Genomic DNA, 21,271 nt, shown 5'->3' with positions numbered 1-21,271 from the left:
GAAAGAGTTACTTCCTATGTCTTGCTTACAACACTCCTGCTAATACATCCCAGAATAATTTTCACTTTTTTTGCAACACAATTACATTGTCGACTCATATTTAGTTTGTGATCCACTATTATCCTCAGATCTTTTTCTGAAGTATTCCTTCCTAGGCAGTCATTTCCCATTTTGTATTTGTGCAATTGATTATTCCTTCACAAGTGTAGTACTTTGCATGTGTCCTTACTGAATTTCATTTTATTGATTTAAGACCATTTCTCCAGTTTGTCATGATCATTTTGAATTCTAATCCTGTCCTCCAAAGAGCCAGCAACTTCTCCCAGCTTGGTACCATCCACAAACTTTAGAAGTGTACTCTCTGTGCCATTATCCAAACCATTGATACAAATATCAAATAGAACCAGACTCAGGACAGATACTTGATCACTCAATGTGCCCTTTGAGCTTGATTGTGAGCCATTGATATCTACTCACCTTAGAGTAGGTTCATCGAGGCTACATTTCTCTAGTTTATTTATGAGAAGGTCATGTAACACAGTATCAAAAGCCTTACTAAAGTCAAGATATATCACATCTACTGCTTTCCCATATCCACAAGACTTGTTACACCATCAAAGAAGGTTATTAGGTTGATTTGGCATGATTTGTTCTTGAATAGATCCATAAAGACAGTTGCTGATCACCTAATTTTCTTCTAGATGCTTATAAAGTGATTGATCATTTACTTCATTATCTTTCCAGGTACCAAAGTTAAGCAGACAGGTCCCTGGGTTGTCTGTTTTCCTTTTTTATAGATAGGCACTATATTTTCCCTTTTTCCATGGGTGGTGAGTGGAACCTCTGTTCGGGGAGGCTAGCCCCTGGCTCTGCCCCTTCCACCTGTGCCCCCCCACACCCTCACAACCAGAGCCCGGAGACCCCTGCGGCCAGCGCAAAGAGCTCCCTCTGCCCCCCCCCACACCACCCGGAGGATCCCTGAGTGCCCCCGTCAGCCGGAGGAGCCCTGAGCTGGCCGGAGGCCCGAGCACCGCAACCACCCCGCCCCATCCGGTCAGAGGAACCCCAGGCTGGCTGAAACCCTGGTTCCCCCCACCCTCACACCTGCCCGGAGGAGCCCCAAGCCCCCCATCTGTCTGGAGGAGCCCCAAGCCCCCCGCCCCTTGCCTGGAGGAGCCCCGGGCCAGCCGCAGCCATGACGCACCTCCCCTCCCCAGACTCCAAGCCGCCCAGGAAAAGCTGCAGCATGACAGGTTCAGGGGGCAACTGAGGAGGCAGCATCTCTCTGGAGTCCAGGGAAATTACTAATGACCCCGGGAAGCTGAATAGCACATACCACCGCCTCAGCGGCCCCAGAACCTGCACGGGGCATAATAAAGCAAAAACTTCCCCCACCAAACCTGCAACTGGGTGTCCAGTGGCAGCAGCAAGTGCCACAGGAGGCTCTGCCTCCCCTGGCCTACTATACCTGCTGCCCATGCCTTTTCCAGTGCTTTGGAATCTCTTCCATCCTCCATGAGTTCTGCAAGATAATTGCTAATGGCTCAGAGATCTCTTCAGCCAGTTCCCTAAGTATTCTAGCATATATGTCACCAGGCCTTCCGACTTCATAGAATCATAGAATATCAGGGTTGGAAGGGACCTCAGGAGGTCATCTAGTCCAACCCCTGACATCTAACGTGTCTAAATGTCAATGGAGCTGCAAGCCTTTGCACCGCCTGGGGATCTGGCCCTTACAGTTTTCTTCTGTTTTAAGTTTCTGATCAGGGCACTTCTCTGGTGCAATCTCCAAAATGGTTCCTAAATAAATGAGACTGTTGATAACATGAAGCTGGACTTACCGAACTGCCTTTACTCTGTGCCACCTGCCATCATTGAAAGAGCCATTCACCATTATAGAAGCAATGCCACTGCCCAGATTGTAGCTAAAATGTTAAAAACAAATAGATGTTGTTTACCTCCCTTATGGGACCCTGAGTCCCCAACACACTGTCCAGGGAGCCTCATCCCTTGGCCCCAGCTTTGATTTGACCACCTAAGCTACACCTTGCAGCCAGCATCCTTGGGGAAGAGCTTGGACTCCCTTTGAAGGCTACCTTCATTGGATGGAGGGGGCTGCAGGGTGATGTGCCACTTCTTTACTCTCCAAAGGCAGAGGGTGCTGCTTCCACAGCACTGCTAGGCCAGCAAGTGAGATCAGTCATAACACTGAGGGCTCCTGTATGGTGGTTTTTCATAGAAACAGAAGGCTAAAAAGATGAGTAACCCACAAATCTTTTGGCTTAATAGGGCCACATTATAGGAGCGAATAAAACAACTAACCTGAAATTCACAAAAGGATCATTTGTATTAGGGGGAACATGAGCTGTATGATGTTAGCAAGGGGCATGGTCCAGTGCTCTGAGCACAAAACCAAGAACTCCTTCGTTTCAATGTCTCTGGGTTAGTCTACAGTACGCAGTCTCTGCCAATAGAGCTACAGCGACAGAGCCCTGTAGGTGCAGCATATGCTGACAGGAGGAGTTTTTCTGCTGGTATAGTAATACCACATGCCTGTTCTGGAGCACGGACCCAGGTCTTCCACATCCCAAGTGAGCGTGCTAGCCAGCAGGCTATTGGAGAGACAAGGTGTGTGAGGATTCTTTCATTGGACCAACTTCTGTTGGTGAGAGAGTCAAGCTTTCTCACCAACAGAAGCTGGTCCAATAAAAGATATTACCTCACCCACCTCGTCTCTAATATCCTGGGCCCAACAGAGCTACAACTACACAGCATACAACAGACTATTGCACAGCCTGAGGTGGGTTGCTTTCATTATCTCCTGCTGAAACTGTTTTGCTCTGTATAAATAGTGAACTATTAATCAGGCCAAAGAAAGAGAAAGACTGACTCAGAGGTTAGAACACTCATTTGGGATATGAGAGATCTGGGTTCAGTCCTTGCTCCAAAGAACATGTAATTATTTGGAAGTACTGGCTGTCCTAATGAAAACTATGAAACCCGTGAACTATTTCATTTACTGTTTCAGTTCCCTGTTTCGCATACACTGAGACAGCTAAGATTTTTGCAAGGTTAACCACAGGAAACCACATGAAAATACCTTTATAGCAACCATTACAAGATAAGCTTTGGAATGGGAAACTTAGTATTTGTATCTGTGAGATTCAGTCACAACCAGATAAAGCCAAAACGTTGATAATGTATCTTGGCATTAGACTATCATCAATTAATTGGTTTAAAAAGCTTTTCCATTTGTGAACAGCTATAATAATGTTTAAAGATGACCTGCTCTAGTTCATTGTTTGCTTCACTTAATCTGAAAATAAATTCTAACACAGAAAGACATGGCTTCCACCAATCAATATCCCACCAGAGCACTCTGAGATAAGCCACTCAAAAGCTATCTGAGCACTTAAAATAAAAAAAAAATTCCTCTGAGAGCACATGACTTTGTGTGTGTTGTCTGATGTGCCCGGGTTTTAGATTTTGGTTTTTTTGGCAGTAAGAATATTTGAATTTGAAAACAATTTGGTGCTTGACACAGGGGGAAAAAATGTAAAACCAAGTAGCAGGGTGCATTTGAAACACACAGGCACCTGTCCAAGGGACCAAACAAATTTAAACTCTATCAGTGCACAAGACCATGAAGTTATAATCCCAGGGGTCCTTGCTCCATGTTGAAAGGTAATAACATTACTGTACAGCGTGGTGATTTGTGCACACTGTGTAAATAATTAAACCAGTTAGAGATTACCTGAATACTAACGCTCCTTCTTGAAGACCTACAGAAATGAAATCACTATTAGGGCGCATGGGACTGTCTCCCCTCCACATCAGCAGACCATCCTTCAGGGTAGTCTTGAACCTCATGAACACGTTTGATCGTGATCCTGATACTCTGTTTGATTGGGAGAAAAAATAATCACACAGGAAAGTTATGAGATGGGTTTTTTTCCCCCTTTTTAACTTTACCAATGTACCCCTCAACACAAGGCTGTTTAGGGACATATAGGCTGGGTACTCTAACACTCAGCAAGGTATGATTTGATACCATAAAACATATTTTACTCTGATCACAGTTAAACTTCCCCTTCTCAATGCAAAACTCCTAGAAATGCTATTGCAGTGTTGGAATCCTTGGTTCTATGAAATGTACCGGCAGGAGCTATCACAGCCCTGCAATTTAGTACAGGCTGTGGGTATAGCGAGGGTGACTGCCAATGTGTGGTGCTATTTTATTTGGCATGTAATAAATGGGGTCAGCCCCAGAGAACATACAGACTACAGGCCCATAAACATTACCAGGAAGTGCTTGCTGCTGCAAGTAGTCCCATCCAGGAAGGTGTGGGGGGAAGGGGGGATGGAAACTCCCCCTGGCCATAATCCCAGGCAGTTCTGGTCTCTCCAGGATTCTGGGAAGCAGCGAACCGAGGCCAGACCCAGGGGGCCATTAGGTACAGCCAGGGGGGGCACTTTCCTGCCCAGGGAAAAGACCTGAGCACAGAGGATGGGCTGCAGCTGGTGCGTCAAGTGGATATCCCCCCCACCAAGCACCATCCCAGGCTACTTCACAGTGCCAAGCCTGCACAGGACAGCTATGATTGGGCCATTGCACTACCAGTGATTGCAGCTCGGGAAGGTGTGTGTGTGTGGGGGGGGGGGGGATGCTGCTTGCTGACTCCCGCCCCCCACCCCCTGAAATCACACCCCGGCCAGAGCTCCAGGAGGAGATACCCCCGCTCCCCAATTCAGGCCATGCTGGTCACTGACAGCTTCAATCCCATCTCCCATGACTGGCCCAGGTGAGAGTGATTGAAGCGGTCAGCAACCACTATGGCCTGGAGCAGGAGTGGATGCTTCTCCTGGGCCTCTTGGCTGTGGCTCCCCACATCCCAGAGCCCTGTGCTGCCATCTCCTCATGCTGTCTCCTCCAACTCTGCTGCTTCCAGGGCTGCTTCAGAAGGGGAGGAGAGGGCTCAGCGAGGTCATACATGGGCTGGGCCCCCACCTTAGGAAAATTCTAGTTGTGCACCTATTGCCATCAGTGTCAGCACTGTAGTGCCAGTTCCAAGTGTTGATGGGATCAGGCCCAATGTTCAGGAATGACTTGATGAGGAATGATTATAAATACAGAGGTGGGGAGGGAGGGAAGGGTAACAGCACTAGACCCTTGGTGATGGCAATATCAGAGAGATTCCAAATTTGTTTTGCCTATATAGGCCTGATCTGGTAGGCACGCTCTGAGCACGCTTACCCCAGCATGCCTTGCAGGAGAGTTAGGCAGAGCATTAGCTCTCTTCTCTCACTTCGTGTACTGCTCTAGGGCTTGGACACCTGGCCTGGGGCGGCAGGATGCATATTCAGAAGTAGAAATATAGGTGCCTATGGAATTTTTACTGCAAAAACTTAGATGTTAAGCAAGTTTAGGCACTACATGGTTCAGAGGCAGCTTACTGGGGACTTTGTGAATCCCAGTTGGACCAGATTCTGGGATTTAGGTGCCTAAAGGGGCAGTTAGGCGCGTAAGTCCGTTTATGAACCTAATGCTCTGCCTCTTAGGTTCTCATCTGTAAAACAGGGAGAACAGCACTACTCTACCTCATGGAGATGTTAAGAGGATAAACACAATAAAGACTGAGAGGTGCTCAGATGCTAGTGATGTGGGGATATAAGTATGATTAAAAAGTTTGTTTTTCTAACATTAATGTTCTCAATGGTAGCAGATGACAGAACGAGGAGTAATGGTCTCAAGTTGCAGTGGGGGAGGTTTAGATTGGATATTAGGAAAAACTTTTTCACTAAGAGGGTGGTGAAACACTGGAATGCGTTACCTAGGGAGGTGGTAGAATCTCCTTCCTTAGAGGTTTTTAAGGTCAGGCTTGACAAAGCCCTGGCTGGGATGATTTAACTGGGAATTGGTCCTGCTTTGAGCAGGGGGTTGGACTAGATGACCTTCTGGGGTGCCTTCCAACCCTGATATTCTATGATTCTATGATTCTATGAAACACATTCCATGTGGCAACCATGGCTTAGCAGGACTAACTGATGGTACAATAGGACCTACTTACACAACATCTTTTATAGTTTAATGGTAAAGGAAAAGCAGAATCATTTAGGGTCAGGGTCGGTGAATTACCTTTTGAGGATATCCGGGTTATCATATGTGAGGTAACTACGGCCAATGAACTGTGGGATTTCAATGGCTTCTGTAACGGCTGGAAAAGTGAAAGAAAATCACAGACTATCAGCTAGTGGCAGGAAAATACAGTGAATTGACTGCTTCACTGATTCAGTTTCTTTACTCCATTTACAGCCACTACTCACTGACACTAAGCCAAGCTGACAGCACAGATAAACTGCTGAGCAAAATAGCCGAGCTGTTTTGCACCCAAGGGTGGGGAAAAAGTCAAGAAATCTTTGTCCATGCCCACACCCAAGGGTGGGGAAAATGTCAAAAAATCTTGTCCATGCCCACACCCAAGGGTGGGGAAAAAGTCAAGAAATCTTGTCCAGGCCCACACCCAGCCCTATTCTCTCTGCCTGTGGCTTTCTTTTCATATTCAATTTATCCTCCCACTGCGGAAAGTAGCTCCTAGCTGAAAAATGGAGACAGTAAGAGGTCGGGTGACCAGAGGGCCCAATTTTATAGGGACAGTCCCAATTTTGGGGTCTTTTTCTTATATAGGCTCCTATTACCCTCCACCCCCGTCCCGATTTTTCACACTTGCTGTCTGGTCACCCTACTAAGAGGTAAAATGGTCCTAACATCTATTTTTGCCTGTTTTACCCAGTGTTTACAGACTCCTCCCTGAGCCCAGATAATCATTCAGCAGAAATTTGTGGTTCAACCGCCCTGCCCTTCCAATTCTTGCCTTTTATTGAAGAAACTAAATTGGGTTTCTGATTTAGTGTTCTCAACAGAGCGTGTTCTGTGGCCCAACACAGTTGCTGAGCGGGCTCTAGTCTCCTGGGGCGGGGGGGGGGGAGAGGCGGCAGCAGGAGGGGTAGGTCTAGAGCTCCCACTTTTCCCTTTCCGACCTCTTCCTCTAGAGCCCTGTTTCTTCCTGTACTTCTGGCCACCCTCCAGCCTGACTTTGCCCAGCTGGGGGCCATGGCAGTTGCTCCTGAGCAGTGTCCTTCCTTGCATAGGCCCAACTTCCTCTATTCCCACGGGGTGCTTGACCCTCAGCTCTGCCCCAGGCCCTGCCCCCCACTCCACCCCTTCCCCCAAGCCGCTGAACAGCTGATCGTGGCAGGTGGGAAGTGCTGGGAGGGTGGAGGAGGAGCTGATTGGCAAGGCCGCCGGTGGATGGGAGGCGCTGTGGGGGGCAAGAGGGGAGTCACTGATCCACAGGGCTGCTGGTGGGTGCTCCAGCCCTGGAGCACCCATGGAGTCAGCACCTATGCTTCCTTGGCAACTCCCAGTACAGATAACGGCAGGGGAAGAGCAGGAGGCTGCTGTTGCAAGTATGGCTCCAAATGAAGTGTGGCTCTTGGGCAGTGGACCAGAAACTCAGCTGGTGTAAATTAGCCTAGCCTCACTGAAGGCAACAAAGAAGCTGGCTCATAATTTCAATGGTTCCAAGACAAGCTCTACCCCTCTCTATCCCTTCAAGTGGCGAGAGGCTTTAGGAGCCTCTCAGGAAGTTTCACAGTAGGCTTGGAAGCCAGATCAAGCCTGCCCACATCTGCCGAAGAACAAAAATGGCTAATGACTGGCAATGTTTGCTAATTCACATCTGCGCCCATAAGAGCGACAAATGCTTTTCTGCTCTGTTTTCACTACTAAATTTCTATCCTGAGATTTACATAACATCCTATTTCTTTCTAGGCTGTGATTATTGCAATATCTAGTGGTCCATAAATAAGGGAAAGCGAACAATATACATAGCTGTTGGTTTGGACTAGTCATTCCTCCTTGTTTGGGGAAAAGAGCTCTTTTGCAATATTCTGGACAATATACTCACACTGAAGCCAGTAGAAGAGTGACTGAGTTTGAGCATTCAGCATACAGAGGATTTGTGGGGAAGAACAGTTGAGCAAGGCTCTGCTGTGGCTGCAATTTTTGTGTGAATGTCCTGCAATTTGCTGCAGTGCTCACACAATTGATCATTTCCTTAATAATACAGTTTATGGATTCATAAAATAGCTGAATTCATTTCATCCATCTGCTAGCAGTTAGTATCAATTCCTCCTTCTCCAGAAGGTTTTAATGAACTTTTCAAATGCTTTGCTATAAGTGTATGTTCCATTCAAAGGACAAGTGCGGAAAGAGTTTGGCAGAATGAGCAGTAAAAACCTCAGTTCTTTTATTTCACTGATGGAAGCAATTACAATATTTTTAAAATTGAAAATTTTATTAATTGAAACAATTTTTAGGTGGCTGAAAAAGCTACTCTAGGATAATGCCCCCCACTCCTCCCCTCTACCCCCCATTTCTATAGCACATCAACATTAAAATGAGCACTATTCAGATGGAGGTTTGTGGTTAAATTACTAGACTGGGAGAAAGGAGATCTGGATTAAATTCCCAACTCTGCCACAGACTTCCTATGTGATCTTGATCAAGTCCCTTAGGTCCTAATCCATTTAAAATTAAGCAGGAGCATAAATCTTTGCAGGATTAGGGCCTTAATCCCTCCATGACCCAGTTTTCAATCTTCTGTTTGAATGCTGAAGCCTCTGCTGCTACAGCTTGTATGCCATGGCTATTTAAATTACAAGCTTCTCAGTACAGGGATTGTCTCTCACTTGTGTTTGTACAGTGCCTAGCACAATGGGGTCGCACTGTTGCTTGGGGCTTGGGTCACTACTGTTAATACAAAGTTGTCGTAATTTGTGCACACTGAAAGCCACCAGCAGCAATAAGGGCAAACTGGGAACTTCAGAAGGTAACATATGGCTTTTGCATCAGTAAGGAAATTAGGAAAACTGTCCAGTGTGTCTGAAGAGGAAACCATGTGTTGTGCAACACTACTGAAAGACTGAAATCTGTTTCAGGTTTCAAAAGAAATTGTATTATAATTGGGCCTGGCAGTCACTGCATGAATGGAAAAGTTGTAGGCCAGATGGTCTCTGACCCTAGTGTGGGTGAGCAAAATAGTGCAAGGATTCAAAGAACCCTCCTCCTGCTGCACACAGACTGGGGATGGCAGAGTCCTTGCTGCCTAGAGGCTCAAAGGGGTAGCCCCATTTGTGCACCATGTATTGCCCTTGCTGGAACAGACCTGAGCAGTTTCGCTTCCCTACTCAGAGCAATGCCTAAGGGTATGTCTACGCTGTAATTAAAAGCCCACGGCTGCCCTGTGCCATCTGACTTAGGCTTGCAGGGCTCGGGGCTGTTTAATTGCAAGGTAGATATTGGGGCTCAGGCTGGAGCCTGGACTTTAGGACTCTGTGAGCTGGGAGGGTCCCATAGCTTGGCTGCAGCCCAAGCCCAAATGTCTACACTGCAATTAAACAGCCCTTTAGCCTGAGCCCCGCGAGCTTGAGTCAGCTGGCATGGGCCAGCAAAGGGTGTCTAATTGTAGCGTAGACATACCCAAAGAGACACAATCTAGCCCTTTGTCTTTATTAGTGCTGAGTCCTTGGTATGCTCTTCCTTTGCTATTGACTCTGACTGAGCTGGATTGTCAGTCTGAATTCTATCTAGGCTAGCAGTAACCAAAACATGTCACCATCTAAATGGTTTCCCAGCAGACAGGTGCCCAAACCACTTCTCTAACTGAAATCCTAGATAACAGTCATGGCAGAGGATGGCCTGAATGGCCATGGTGAGCACTGAACTACACTAAAGCAACTAAAGCGTGAGTTAGACACCCAAGTCCAAAATTTAGGCATGATGGAGATCCTCAAAACCCCTGTTAAATTGCTACGTAACCCTGGAGGTGCCTAAACCCCCTTGGTGCCCTAACTGCTGGACTCTGGGATATTCTGATGTGGGTCTCTCTCCATCTCTCTTGTTGAAGCTGTCCCACTATGGATAAATAATAAAATGTGCATTGGGCCAGAGAAAGACTGACTCTATAGCCCAATGGTTATACTGACTGAAGTTGAGAAACCCACATCCAAATCCCTTCGCCTCATCAGGGAGAGGTGGGAATTGAACTGGAGTCTTCCACATCCAGGGTGAGTGCTTTAACCACTGGGCTAAAGGTTATACAGGGGTTGTATAACCCCTTGTCCCCGGCTGTCGTGTGTGGAGTTAGGTGTACTCCACCATACTGGCTAGAAACAGCTTAGATGCCTGACTCCAGGAGACGGGCTCCTGGCCTTGGACCCCAAGCAGAGATAGCACCTCCCTCCAGCCTGGACTTAGGTGCCTAACTCCTTGAGAGGGGTGAGACTTAGCATACATCACTCGCCTCAGTATCTCCCACTGGCGAGTTTATGCAACTGTCTGCCTGGCATGCTGGCTTTTGTGGATCTCATCCTCAGGGGCCTATCTTTCCCCATTCACTGAACAGAGAGCCTAGGAGCCTAACTCAGAGTTTGTGGACTCAACTGGATAGGTAGGCATCTAAAAGTTAGGCACTGTAATACAAGGCATTGCAACAATTAAGTGTCTGTTGATTTGGGCTTTCCCTCTGACTCCTGAGAACCCTCCAGGGTTGAGTTGAGACACACAGGGAGCAGCAGTGCAGATTCCACAAAGCGCTCTGTCAGCTGGTGCAGACCCTTTTTTTCTGGAATACAGGGACTTTGCTTCTGTCTCTAGCATGGTCAGCGTGGCACTCTCAATGAGTTCTGAAGTCACATTTAAAAACACTAACACGACGAGGTGCTGGAGAATTACTGTATAACCTCAAAAAAAGAACAGGAGGATGTGTGGCACCTTAGAGACTAACAAATTTATTTGAGCATAAGCTTTCATGAGCTACAGCTCACTTCATCGGATATTTTTGGCTTGCATGCAGACTGCAGTGTAAATCCAGCTATCACCTTGACAGAGTAGGCACAGACATGCAGAGACAGAGCAGTTTTCACACCATTTGCAGTACTTACTGTTAAAGCAGTAATTCCCACACTCTGCAACGCGTCAGCGTAAAACAAAACAAGAACATGTAGATTTTATTTTTCAATGGTTTTAAAATCTCAATTTCAATAGTCTGCCCTGTTTTAAGCAGGTCTTTCCTTCACTGAGCTTTCCCTGCTTCATTTTTGCAGTGTATCTCTAGATAAAGTGGTGGTATGATGAGAGGAACAATCTTAGAAGGTAGGGCACCCTCTTTCTATTGTCTTTAGGCAATAATTTAGTTTTGTCTATTTAAAATGCACAAATGGTGAAATTCATCCCTCTGCAGAGGGACACATCAAATATTATTTTGAGGTCTTAAGTGATGTATCAGACATGCGCAGACTTCAGCACAAGGCTGAATTTCACACAAAGGGAAAAAGAGTGGTTAGCTTTTTTGGTACTTCTTACTATTAAATATTAATTACCATGACCACTCATCACAGCTTATACAGAAAACATACAACAATGATTTCAGCAGAAAACTATTGACTCCTCATCCAGTTAAGACATCAAAGTATGTGTCTTATGTACTCGCACTTATATCACCTTGGTTAAATGTTCAAAGGTGCTGTGTGTGACTTAGGGTCCCTAAGTCCTATTTTCAAAAGTGACTTAAAAACTGACAAGCCTAAGTCTCATTGGAAAAGGTGCTTTTTAACATAATCACCTCTTGATCTGAGAAGTGCTCTTAAAATGTCGCCACAGAAATTTGGTTAAAACAAATTTGAATTTTAATCTAGTATGTTTGTGAAACAATGTTCAGAGCATTGGAAGGAAGTTGACAAGACTATCTCTAATTCATTAACTGGCCCTTAACTCATGCTGTAGATGTCAGTACTGCAGTACACAGAGCTGTGTATGTAAGGCTTCTCCACTAGCACCCTGTAAATACCTAGACAATAAAATGACAAACCAAAGACTCTGGAATTAATGATGCTCCATCTTTAGTTAAATCACAATATTATCCATGTAGGGCATTTTTGCATTTTTTTATTTTTAATAAAATGTATTTGTTGTGCTAAATTTCTTTTTTTGAGAAGAAAAGCTTATTTTTTCATCATGACTTAACCGAAACACGTACTTTTCATTTGAAAAACTGTCTGTGATAATTAAAGAGTGAAATTTCAATGTCCTTCTAAATTAGCATGCTGGTGTAGCACAATCATTTCCCTAGTGAGTCCCCCAAGATAATACTTGACAGAAGGGAAACAACCCCATCTAGTGGCATAACACTGGTTTCAGAGTAGCAGCCTCGTTAGTCTGTATTCGCAAAAAGAAAAGGAGGACTTGTGGCACCTTAGAGACGAACCAATTTATTTGAGCATAAGCTTTCGTGAGCTACAGCTCACTTCAGCTGTAGCTCACGAAAGCTTATGCAGGAATAACACTGTGTGCATGTTTTCCATGTTTATGCAATCTTAACTCTCTTTCATAAACCTACTGGTTTGAAATACACTATTGTCTCTTTGAGTAGAGGAGAACAAAACTCTTTGTTTTGGAAAGAATTCCTTGGTGGTCTCCAATGTTTTGCTGAGGTAGAAATTGCACCTACTGTGAAATTACAGGGTAGTCAGAGGCTAAAAAAGGGATTAGACCTTGATGTGAATAAGAACAGCATTTGTTGTTAACATAGCGAGGATAAAATTACAAAAGCTATCAATCCTCATGATTCAGGGTGTAAGGATAATCATCAGGTGGAGGAGAGAGGCTGGAATTCCCCCTTCAGATAGGGCTGCATAATTAGGGAGTTTTATGGCATTCTCTGAAGCATTCAGCACTGGCTACTGTGGGTGACCAGAGGCCCTGGTACCATCTCTGGATCATTGCTCTGTTCTGAGATAGCAATTATCATGTTCCTAAATGACAGAATGGATGCTGCTATGGGTAAGTGGAATGTGCAGTAATGCAGAAAAAGTGCAAGCCCCTCTGGTTTCTATTCTGAAAGATGTGCAAAATCTCTCCATTATTTTTGGAAGAATTCTATATTTAAAGTTTGAAAAAAAACTCATTGTTACCTTTTCGGCAGTGCTGGCCATCAAAGCCCAAAGGGCAATCGCATTCATAACTGTCCTTTTTGGGCATGCAGTTTCCCCCATTAGCACATGGAGAATTCACACAGGGATGGACAGCGTTCTCTACGTTGACTCCAGAAGTGAAATCCTGCTTCACATCAATCGTCCGGTCATTCAATATAATCTTGGGTTAAAAGAGAAGAGAAAACAATGCAGAAATCTCCAGATTCAGATGCTACCCCTTCAGGAACACATTTTTTGCTTTAATACTCAATATTTAGCATTAGGACTTCCCTGAATGGCTCCAGAGAAAAGCATTGTTTTCAAAACCTGATCTAACATCTATTTATTGTAATCAATGAGTTTTCAGAGCTTAGCCTTCCAAAACATTTAGCTGTTTATCCTGAGGTGGGGGAAATACACTTTCTTTTGTTTTTCCTGGAAACACAAAACAACTTAAGAACCCAATCAGATAAAAGCTGCCTGATATTTACAAGCCTTATGTCTGAATTTTGGTGCATTGTTTTGTAGCTCAGCTGTACACCAGAAATAAAATACTATATGAGCTTTGCTGAAGAAGTCAATTTCATCCTATTGTAGAAGGACATTGTGATGTGTCATTCCATATTTTTTATGAAAATATGCTTATGATATGAATATGACATAACTGAGATATACTTTATTCAAGATGGCTCATGTGAGATCTCACTGGAAAGGTTATGATTTACTGAATGTGATTAGCCTATTAGCAGGCATGTATCATTTCTGTATCTGCAATTAGAAATATTGACTATGTAGCTATATTTCAACAATGTTACTTTGGGTGACGCCCCCTGCTAACACTTAAGGTAAAACAATGAAAAATCCCAACAGGGCTGATGGCCCATCAGCAAGAGACAATGGACTGTAAAAGAGCTTAGTCTTCCTGTGAATCTGTGGGTCAGCCGGTGTAGAATGGTTACAGGGGCCCTACAGAGGCAGGTGACCATGTCACCTGATACTGGAACCCATCTTGAATTCTCTACTTTTCCACGAGAAGCTAGAGGGGGGTCAAACTAGGAAACAAAGCACTCCCGCCTTATGCAAATCCTATTTAAGGGTGGGAATTTAGGTAATCCAGGTCGTGAGTTCTCCCTTGCTACCCCACTCCAGATGACTGCTGGAAACAACTAAGACTGAACACGGGGGAAAAGAACTGGACCCAGGCTGGAAGGGCATCTGACCTGTGAAGAAGATTATTAGAACCACATTTAGGGTGAGAACTTGCATGTAACCAGTTTCTTTAGTGTATTAAGCTTAGTTTGCGTGCTCTGTTTTATTTTCTTAGTAATCTGCCTTGTTCTGTCTGCTACCTCCTTAACTACTTAAAATAGACCTGTTATAGTTAATACATTTATTTCTGGTTTACAATATAAACCCGTTTTTGCTATTTCTAACGGGGGGCGGGGGAGGAGAAGTGTGCACACCTCTCTCCACATTGAGGGAGGGGGCGAATTTCATAGTATATCTTTGGGTCTGTACTCCAAGGGCGGTGGATATCTGAGTACTGAAGCAAGTCCCTTAAGCTGAGTCTTCCCAGAGCTAATCTGCAACTGGATATGGCCCTGCCTGTGCATGTGTTAGAGGACATTTTAAGAGCCTGGCTCAGCAAGACAGGTTAAAGGGGGCCCATGCTGGCAGAACTGGTAGACTCAGTGGAATCTCAGCACATCAGGTGGCTTCCCCAAGGGGTCCTACCCCTCACAGACATATCTTGGAGAACATAACAGGAAATTTATGCAGAGCAGTGTATCTAGCACTGTCTACTGCTAGTATGTTTGCCTGGAGAACTCACAACTAGCAATGGGCAAAAGGTCCAATTTGTTACTTCTTAAAATGTTGGGAGCAGTTCAATTGAAGATATCTGTGAAACTATAGGATTCTTCCAAAACATGTCCACATTTTGAGCTCTCTAAGAAAAAATATTGCATTTTGTACAACCTCATTTAATATATAACCAAGTTATACACAAGGTGCCATATTCTGATCTTGGTTACATCAGTGTAAATATGGCAAAAGTCCATTTACATTAATAGTTTCACAGATTTGAACCCCAAAAGGGACCAGTATTATCATCTGATCTGACCCCTCCATAACACAGGCCACAGAACGTCACCAATAATTTCTGCATCAAGCCCATAATTTTTGTTTGAATTATAGTATACCTTTTAGAAAGATATCCAGTTTTGATTGCAAGTGGTGGAGAATCCACCATCGCTAAGTAAGTTGTTCCAATGGTTAATTATCCTCACTTAAAAATGTGCATCTTATATTTTAGTCTGAATTTGTCTATCTTCCACTTCCACACACTGATCCTCATTATGCCTTTTGCTGCTTCGTTGAAGAGCATCTACTGTCAGAAATCTCTTCCCCATATACATATTTGTAGATTGTGATCAAAATCACCACTTAACCTTCTCTTGGATAATCAAAATAGATTGAATTTCTTAAGTCTCTCACTATAAAACACATTTTCAAAGATTCAGATCATTCTTGTAAGCTCTTTTCTGAATGGCTTTCAATTCTTCAACATCTTGTGTTAGGTGTTGACACCGCTACTGGACACAGTATTCCATTAAGAGTCTCACTTAATGCCATATACAGAAGTAATAAAACCTCCCTACTCCTATTTGATGTTCATCAGCTTATGCATCCAAGAATTTGTGTTTGCCCTCTTAACTGTAGCAGTGCATTGGGAGTTTGTGCTCATGGGCGGACGGTGAACTGGCCATTGGGAAAGCCTAGCTCCCGGCCCCTCCCCTTCTGTCTGAGGCCCCACGCCTCACTCCCCTCTTCTGCCCAGAGCACTCCCATGTGGTCCCGGTTCCCCAGCCCTGGGCCGCCTGAGTGCCCCCAGCCCTGGAGCTCCGAGCAGGCTCCCAACCCCAACCCCAGAGCTCCCCTGGGCAGTATGGCCACAGTGCCCCCAGTCCCGGAGCTCTGTGTGGGCCCCCAACTCCAGTCCCAGAGCACCAGGGGGCACAGTTCCAGTGCCCCGAGCGCCAGGTGGGTGCTGCGGCCCTGGCACCACCTGCCCTGAGTCCTGGCGACACGCTAGTCACCCCAGCCCTAGCCAGCCTGGGCTACGGAAGAGCGGGAACCAGGAAGTAACTGCAGGAAGGGGCTTAGGGGTGGAGCGTGGGTGGAGCCACATCAGCCTTCCCAAGTCTATGATACCCACAACCCATGTGCTCAGTCAATTATTTCCCATTACCTTTAAGTCCTTTTCAGTGTCACTGCATTCCAAGATATAGTCCCCTATCTTGTAAGAATGACCCACATTATTTGCCCCTAGATGTCTGGCCTTGCGTTTGGCTCTATGAAAATGCACCTTGTTCTAACAAGCTCATCTTACCAAGTAATCAAAATAGGACTCTATAATGACATGTCCTCGTCATTATTTACCTCTCCATCAATTTTTGTGTCAACTGCAAATTTTGCTAGCAATGATTTTGTATCCTTTTCCATATCAATAAAGATATTGAAGAGTAGTAGCACTAAAAACACCCCTAATGTATGACAAATCTCCATTTACAATAACTTTTTCAGGATCTATCAATTAACCAGTTTTTAATCCATTTACTGTGGGCTTCATTGATTTGTTATTTAATTCTATGGAGTTACTCAGATTTAACTCTAAGGATTCCGGGCTACATTCAGAGTGTGGCTAAGTTATTCTAAAGAACTCTACAGGAAACCAGTGCTGGAGTAATTTATATTTTCTTTTGGCCCCTCATTGTGTATATTATACCAATTTAGTCTGCTTACACCTGACTCCATTAAACATCACTTCTGAATTTTGACCACTAACTGAGGAAAGGGTGAGTAGGTTGGTGTCGCTCACGCGCTAAGAGGCCACAAGAAAGGAGGGTAGCAAGAAAAGCAACTAATGGAAAGCTGTAAGAGTGTGTAAGTTACATTACACTACGTTATGTTAGTCTTCACCCTACTTTGACTTGCACTTTCTTCTGGGTCGCTAGCGTGTAAGTTATGCCAACCATTTATCTGTCTATACTTTGTCCATCACTGAGCATTCTTTAGACTCCCCTTATGCTCACTTATTTACATATAGGTGTAAATGAGTCTAAGGAGGTCTAATTTTGACAGCTTCACACATCAACTCTGACTTTGACCCAGCATGTCTGTGGTTCACTTATCAGTACAGCATGGAAGGTAAATCGAAAAACAGCAACAACACTTACCAGTAATTTGTCAATAGCATTAGGAAGAACATGGTGTTCTTGATTGTTAAACGTATTTTTAAGAAAGGAGAAATCAACCATCTTGTGAAGGGTTGCTGAGGTCTAGGGTTGAAATCTTGGCCTATCAGGAGTTTTGCCATTAACTTCAGTAGGGCCAGGATTTCACCCTTGATGTCCAAGTGTCAGGGATACAAAGATATGAAGTGAATGCACAGAGTTAGTTTATTTCAAAACATGTACCTTCTGAATACTTCCACTGAAAGCCTTCAGTATCCCAGAGTTCTTCTTCAGGTTATCATAATTAGGGACTCCACCGATAAATATGTCAGTGTTGCACTTAATCTGCGTGAAAGCTCCCTGTCACAAAAGTCAGAATCCATTTTTGTTAGATCAGCTACAACTATGCTTGCATTTTCAGGCTAGCTTGCTTTATATTTTTAGAAGGGAGCCCTGGGTGACACAGGATTTCTGTATGGTATGCAACATAGCCTTACATCTTCATGCTAACGTGGAAGGGACAATGTGGATCCTGTACTAAGTGGCTGGGCCTGATTCTATTTAGAGCTGTCTGGAAAATTTCAGATGTTTTGACAAAAAGTGTGTGTGTGGGGGGGGGGGGGGGGATTTTAAAATGGTATTTAATTTCTTCTCTTTCCTTTTTTTAGCCAGTTCTAATTCTGATCTCTTGATCACATTTGTGTGAAGTGGGAATAACTCCACTGCAGTCACACTGGTATGATACTGGTAGCAGTGAAATCAGAACCAGTATTGATTTTAACTCTGAACCCTCAGAGTTAAAATCAATACTAAACAGAAAAGAGTCAAACGCTTGCAGTATTTGAAAAAGCAAACCTGTAATACAGGAAACAGATAAAAAGAAGAAATATCATGTGTCTGAACTGGGTGCTGGAAGCTGACACAGTCACTCAGACTACACTGGAGTTCTGGTTAACGTTTTTGTATGAATTGGAAAGACTCTAAAGGTAAGGACATAATAAATATGTAATTCTAGTTCTGCAGGAGTTCTTTGTTGGCAGCTGCAAAGCCAACCGCTCTCTACAGCTGCTGCACAATGCTCAGCTAGAGAGAAAAAACAGAAACCTTGTTCTTCTCCTTTGTTCATTATGGACCAGATTGTTGAAGGAATCTCATATAGGGCTTGACAGCAGATGAACCAGATTACCCATGATTCTTTGTATTCCTATATTTATATATAAAATGCTATGATCCTTTGCGCATGAACCAAAGTGCTTTGTATCTATAATTCTAGAGCTTTGTGTCTATGATTCTAGGGACTTTGGATGTTTGGTTGAACTTTAGAGTGTGACCAAATAAGGGAAAGTATGTAATATTTTTACCCTGACCTGTTGAGAATGTGTCCAAATACCCAGGAAAAGACAACTTGTGATTGATTAATGAGGGATACTTGTTATTACAAATGTCTTCAATATTCCATACAATATGTGACTCACTGAAAGATATTTTTAGCTTATTAGGAATTACTTGTTGCCACAGGTGTTTCCTATAATAAGGATGTAGTTAGAAATGTCTTTAGCTTATTGATAAAATAAGCTAAAATGCCATAAAAAGACAAATAAATTACAGATATATTTAGCTCATTGATTAGGTATGCTGAAATACCATAAAGGGAATGTCTCAGATAAATCAGTTATGGGAAAGGAATTATTTTTTCTCTTGAACAAATATATAAGGAGGAGAGTTTTTGGAAATTAGTTAGGGATAAATCAAGCTGCAGCCACTTCTCCAGTCTCCAACTCAGCTTGGTAACAATAGCCTTTATTTCTGTATTGTGCTGTACAAATTTTTAACTAACAATCTTTAATAAATAAATAATAATTAAGCTGATTATTTAACTAAAGCACAATAGACTGGTAAAAAAAAATTTCCATTGAATCTGTTGAGGGAAAACTGGATTTCCAATTAAATGAAATTTTGCATGAAAAGTGTCTGCTTTCCATATAAAAATGCTAGTTTGCCTGAAAACCTGAAGACTTTTCTGCTGAAAACTTGGGTTTTCAGATTTTCAATGAAAAGTCGAATATTTCTGCATGAAGAAAATAAACAAGCCATTTTTCAACTTGAGTCTCAGTTTATTTGGAGAAAAAGCTTTTCTGACTGTAAATTCTAACTCTTGTGCTTAGAGGTGCTAGTGGTTGAAAAATGCACATGCTGGTGTTTTGTAATAGGTACAACTATGACCGATAAATTGATGAAGAGGAAGAAATGAACCTCATGTATGAAACAAGAAATGTAGGTCAAAGCACAAACACCTGGGTCAAGGCAGAAGAGAGGTGCTCCCAGTTATGTCCTGGGCTCCTCTCCTTCCCAACTCAAAGCTAAAGAAGAGGCTGCCCCATATATGTGCTTCAATAAACTCTTATAGGCATCAGAGATCAGGGACTGTGGCTTATCTGAAGATCTCATTTTTGTTAATATTTAGATGAGAAGTTAGGTCATTTTATGAACAAATTGCTTTATATATGAGAATATACATTATATGCTTCTTACCTCTGCCATTCCTTCCACTGGCTTTTGTTTATCAACCTGCAAAATACCATTCTTCGCAGTGCGAGACACTCTGAGTTCATGCCACTGGCCCAGAACAACAGGTTCTTCACTCCTGTTTAAACCAAAAACCACAAACATAAAAACCCATAAGAAGTCTATACCTGCATTTTTTTGATACTTTCAAACATTTTTCTTTACCAACTAGCCTTTTGAAGATAATGTCCATGACCCTTCCTTCAACAGAAACAAATTACTGAGTATCTTTACCTATTAGCACTAAATAAAAGAAAGGGGAAAAATATGACTGCACAAAAGCTCGATGTATATGAGGCGCAACAGAAGGCACCATTTCTAAACACTGGCAGTGAAGGAATATGTGTCAGTGTTCCCATATTAAACTAAAAGCATTTTAGTTTTATTTGTAAAAGAAACCACTTTAAGCAACCAGTGCACATTTAACTATCTGAGAGCTAAAATTTCTATTCAATTTCTGCAGTTTTAATTGATTTAATTTAATTGATTTAATTGATTTAATTGATTTAATTAGATTTAAATACATGAGGAAAAAGTCTCAGCTATACATCGCCCAACTCCAAATGACTGAAGCTGGCGTTACAGAAATTTACCTAAGGCAGAAGTTCCCCAAAGCCTTTGTCTCCTTATGAGACAGAAACATTTTGTGTTTGCTTATCCATTCAATTCAGATAAGCTCTTTTGATGCAGGCTATCCCAGTGATCCTTTTTTTTTAAAAAAATAAACTGAATGTTGTACATTATGGGCTGTAACCAAAATATGATCCTAATTGTGTAATGAGATTCTGAATAAGAACCACAATCTCCAATTGTTATGCCAAGTGACCACCAGTCTCACAGGAAACATTTTAAAACTGTTCAGATAATCTTTATTAACCCAGCACTAATCTGGGACAGAAAAACAGTCTGCAGAGTGGATAGAAACCATGTCCCTGCAGATGTTACAATTAATGAAGTCCTATAGACATTCCCTTTACTTTGAAATGTCATTTTTACTACTTTGGGTTAAAGCAGTTCAAATCCAAATCATATCTCGAAGCCTTTTGTACGCATTTTTGCCAATCTTCTTCTGACACCAAACCCTCCAAAAAGCATCACCAAGCAATGTCATTCATTCTTTGTCCTTTTCTTGTTTAGTGACAATTAGGGTTTAATCACATTGGATAAATCACTAGGTAATAGGTTTTAATGCCTTGGATAAATCAATATGTAATAAAGAAACCAGATGAGTCTGACTACTTAATAAGATGCAATACATATATTCTCTGTCCTTTGCAGAACAAGTTATCATCATGCCAACCCTCCTGCTTTTGTAAACTGTAATTTTAATTAGGGATGGGTGAACCTTGCAGAGCTTGAGATTTTCAGAACTGTAAGTTTATTTTTTGGATTCACAGGGTTTTCAAAACTAGTACAAGTTTGTCAATCCTTTTTAATAC

The 21,271-nt window shown here is 43.1% G+C and overlaps 1 protein-coding gene across 3 annotated transcripts in view; it reads right to left on the bottom strand.

The window, feature by feature from the left end:
- EGFLAM (EGF like, fibronectin type III and laminin G domains) overlaps window positions 1-21,271 on the bottom strand; it is a 131,792-nt gene that overhangs the window by 7,319 nt on the left and 103,202 nt on the right. For 2 of the 3 annotated variants that reach the window (XM_073346165.2, XM_073346167.2), the window contains 6 exons: window positions 19,800-19,911; window positions 17,511-17,627; window positions 13,033-13,213; window positions 6,137-6,215; window positions 3,755-3,898; window positions 1,842-1,925 (listed from right to left, as the gene is read on the bottom strand). In XM_073346165.2, coding sequence (XP_073202266.2) covers window positions 1,842-1,925; window positions 3,755-3,898; window positions 6,137-6,215; window positions 13,033-13,213; window positions 17,511-17,627; window positions 19,800-19,911 — 717 coding nt within the window. The remainder of the gene's footprint in view (window positions 1-1,841; window positions 1,926-3,754; window positions 3,899-6,136; window positions 6,216-13,032; window positions 13,214-17,510; window positions 17,628-19,799; window positions 19,912-21,271) is intronic. The other variant, XM_073346166.2, reaches the window with a different exon arrangement.

This window comes from Lepidochelys kempii, chromosome 5 (assembly GCF_965140285.1).
Source record: "Lepidochelys kempii isolate rLepKem1 chromosome 5, rLepKem1.hap1, whole genome shotgun sequence".
Lineage (NCBI taxonomy): Eukaryota > Metazoa > Chordata > Testudines > Cheloniidae > Lepidochelys > Lepidochelys kempii.
This window is presented reverse-complemented; position numbering and strand designations above follow the sequence as displayed.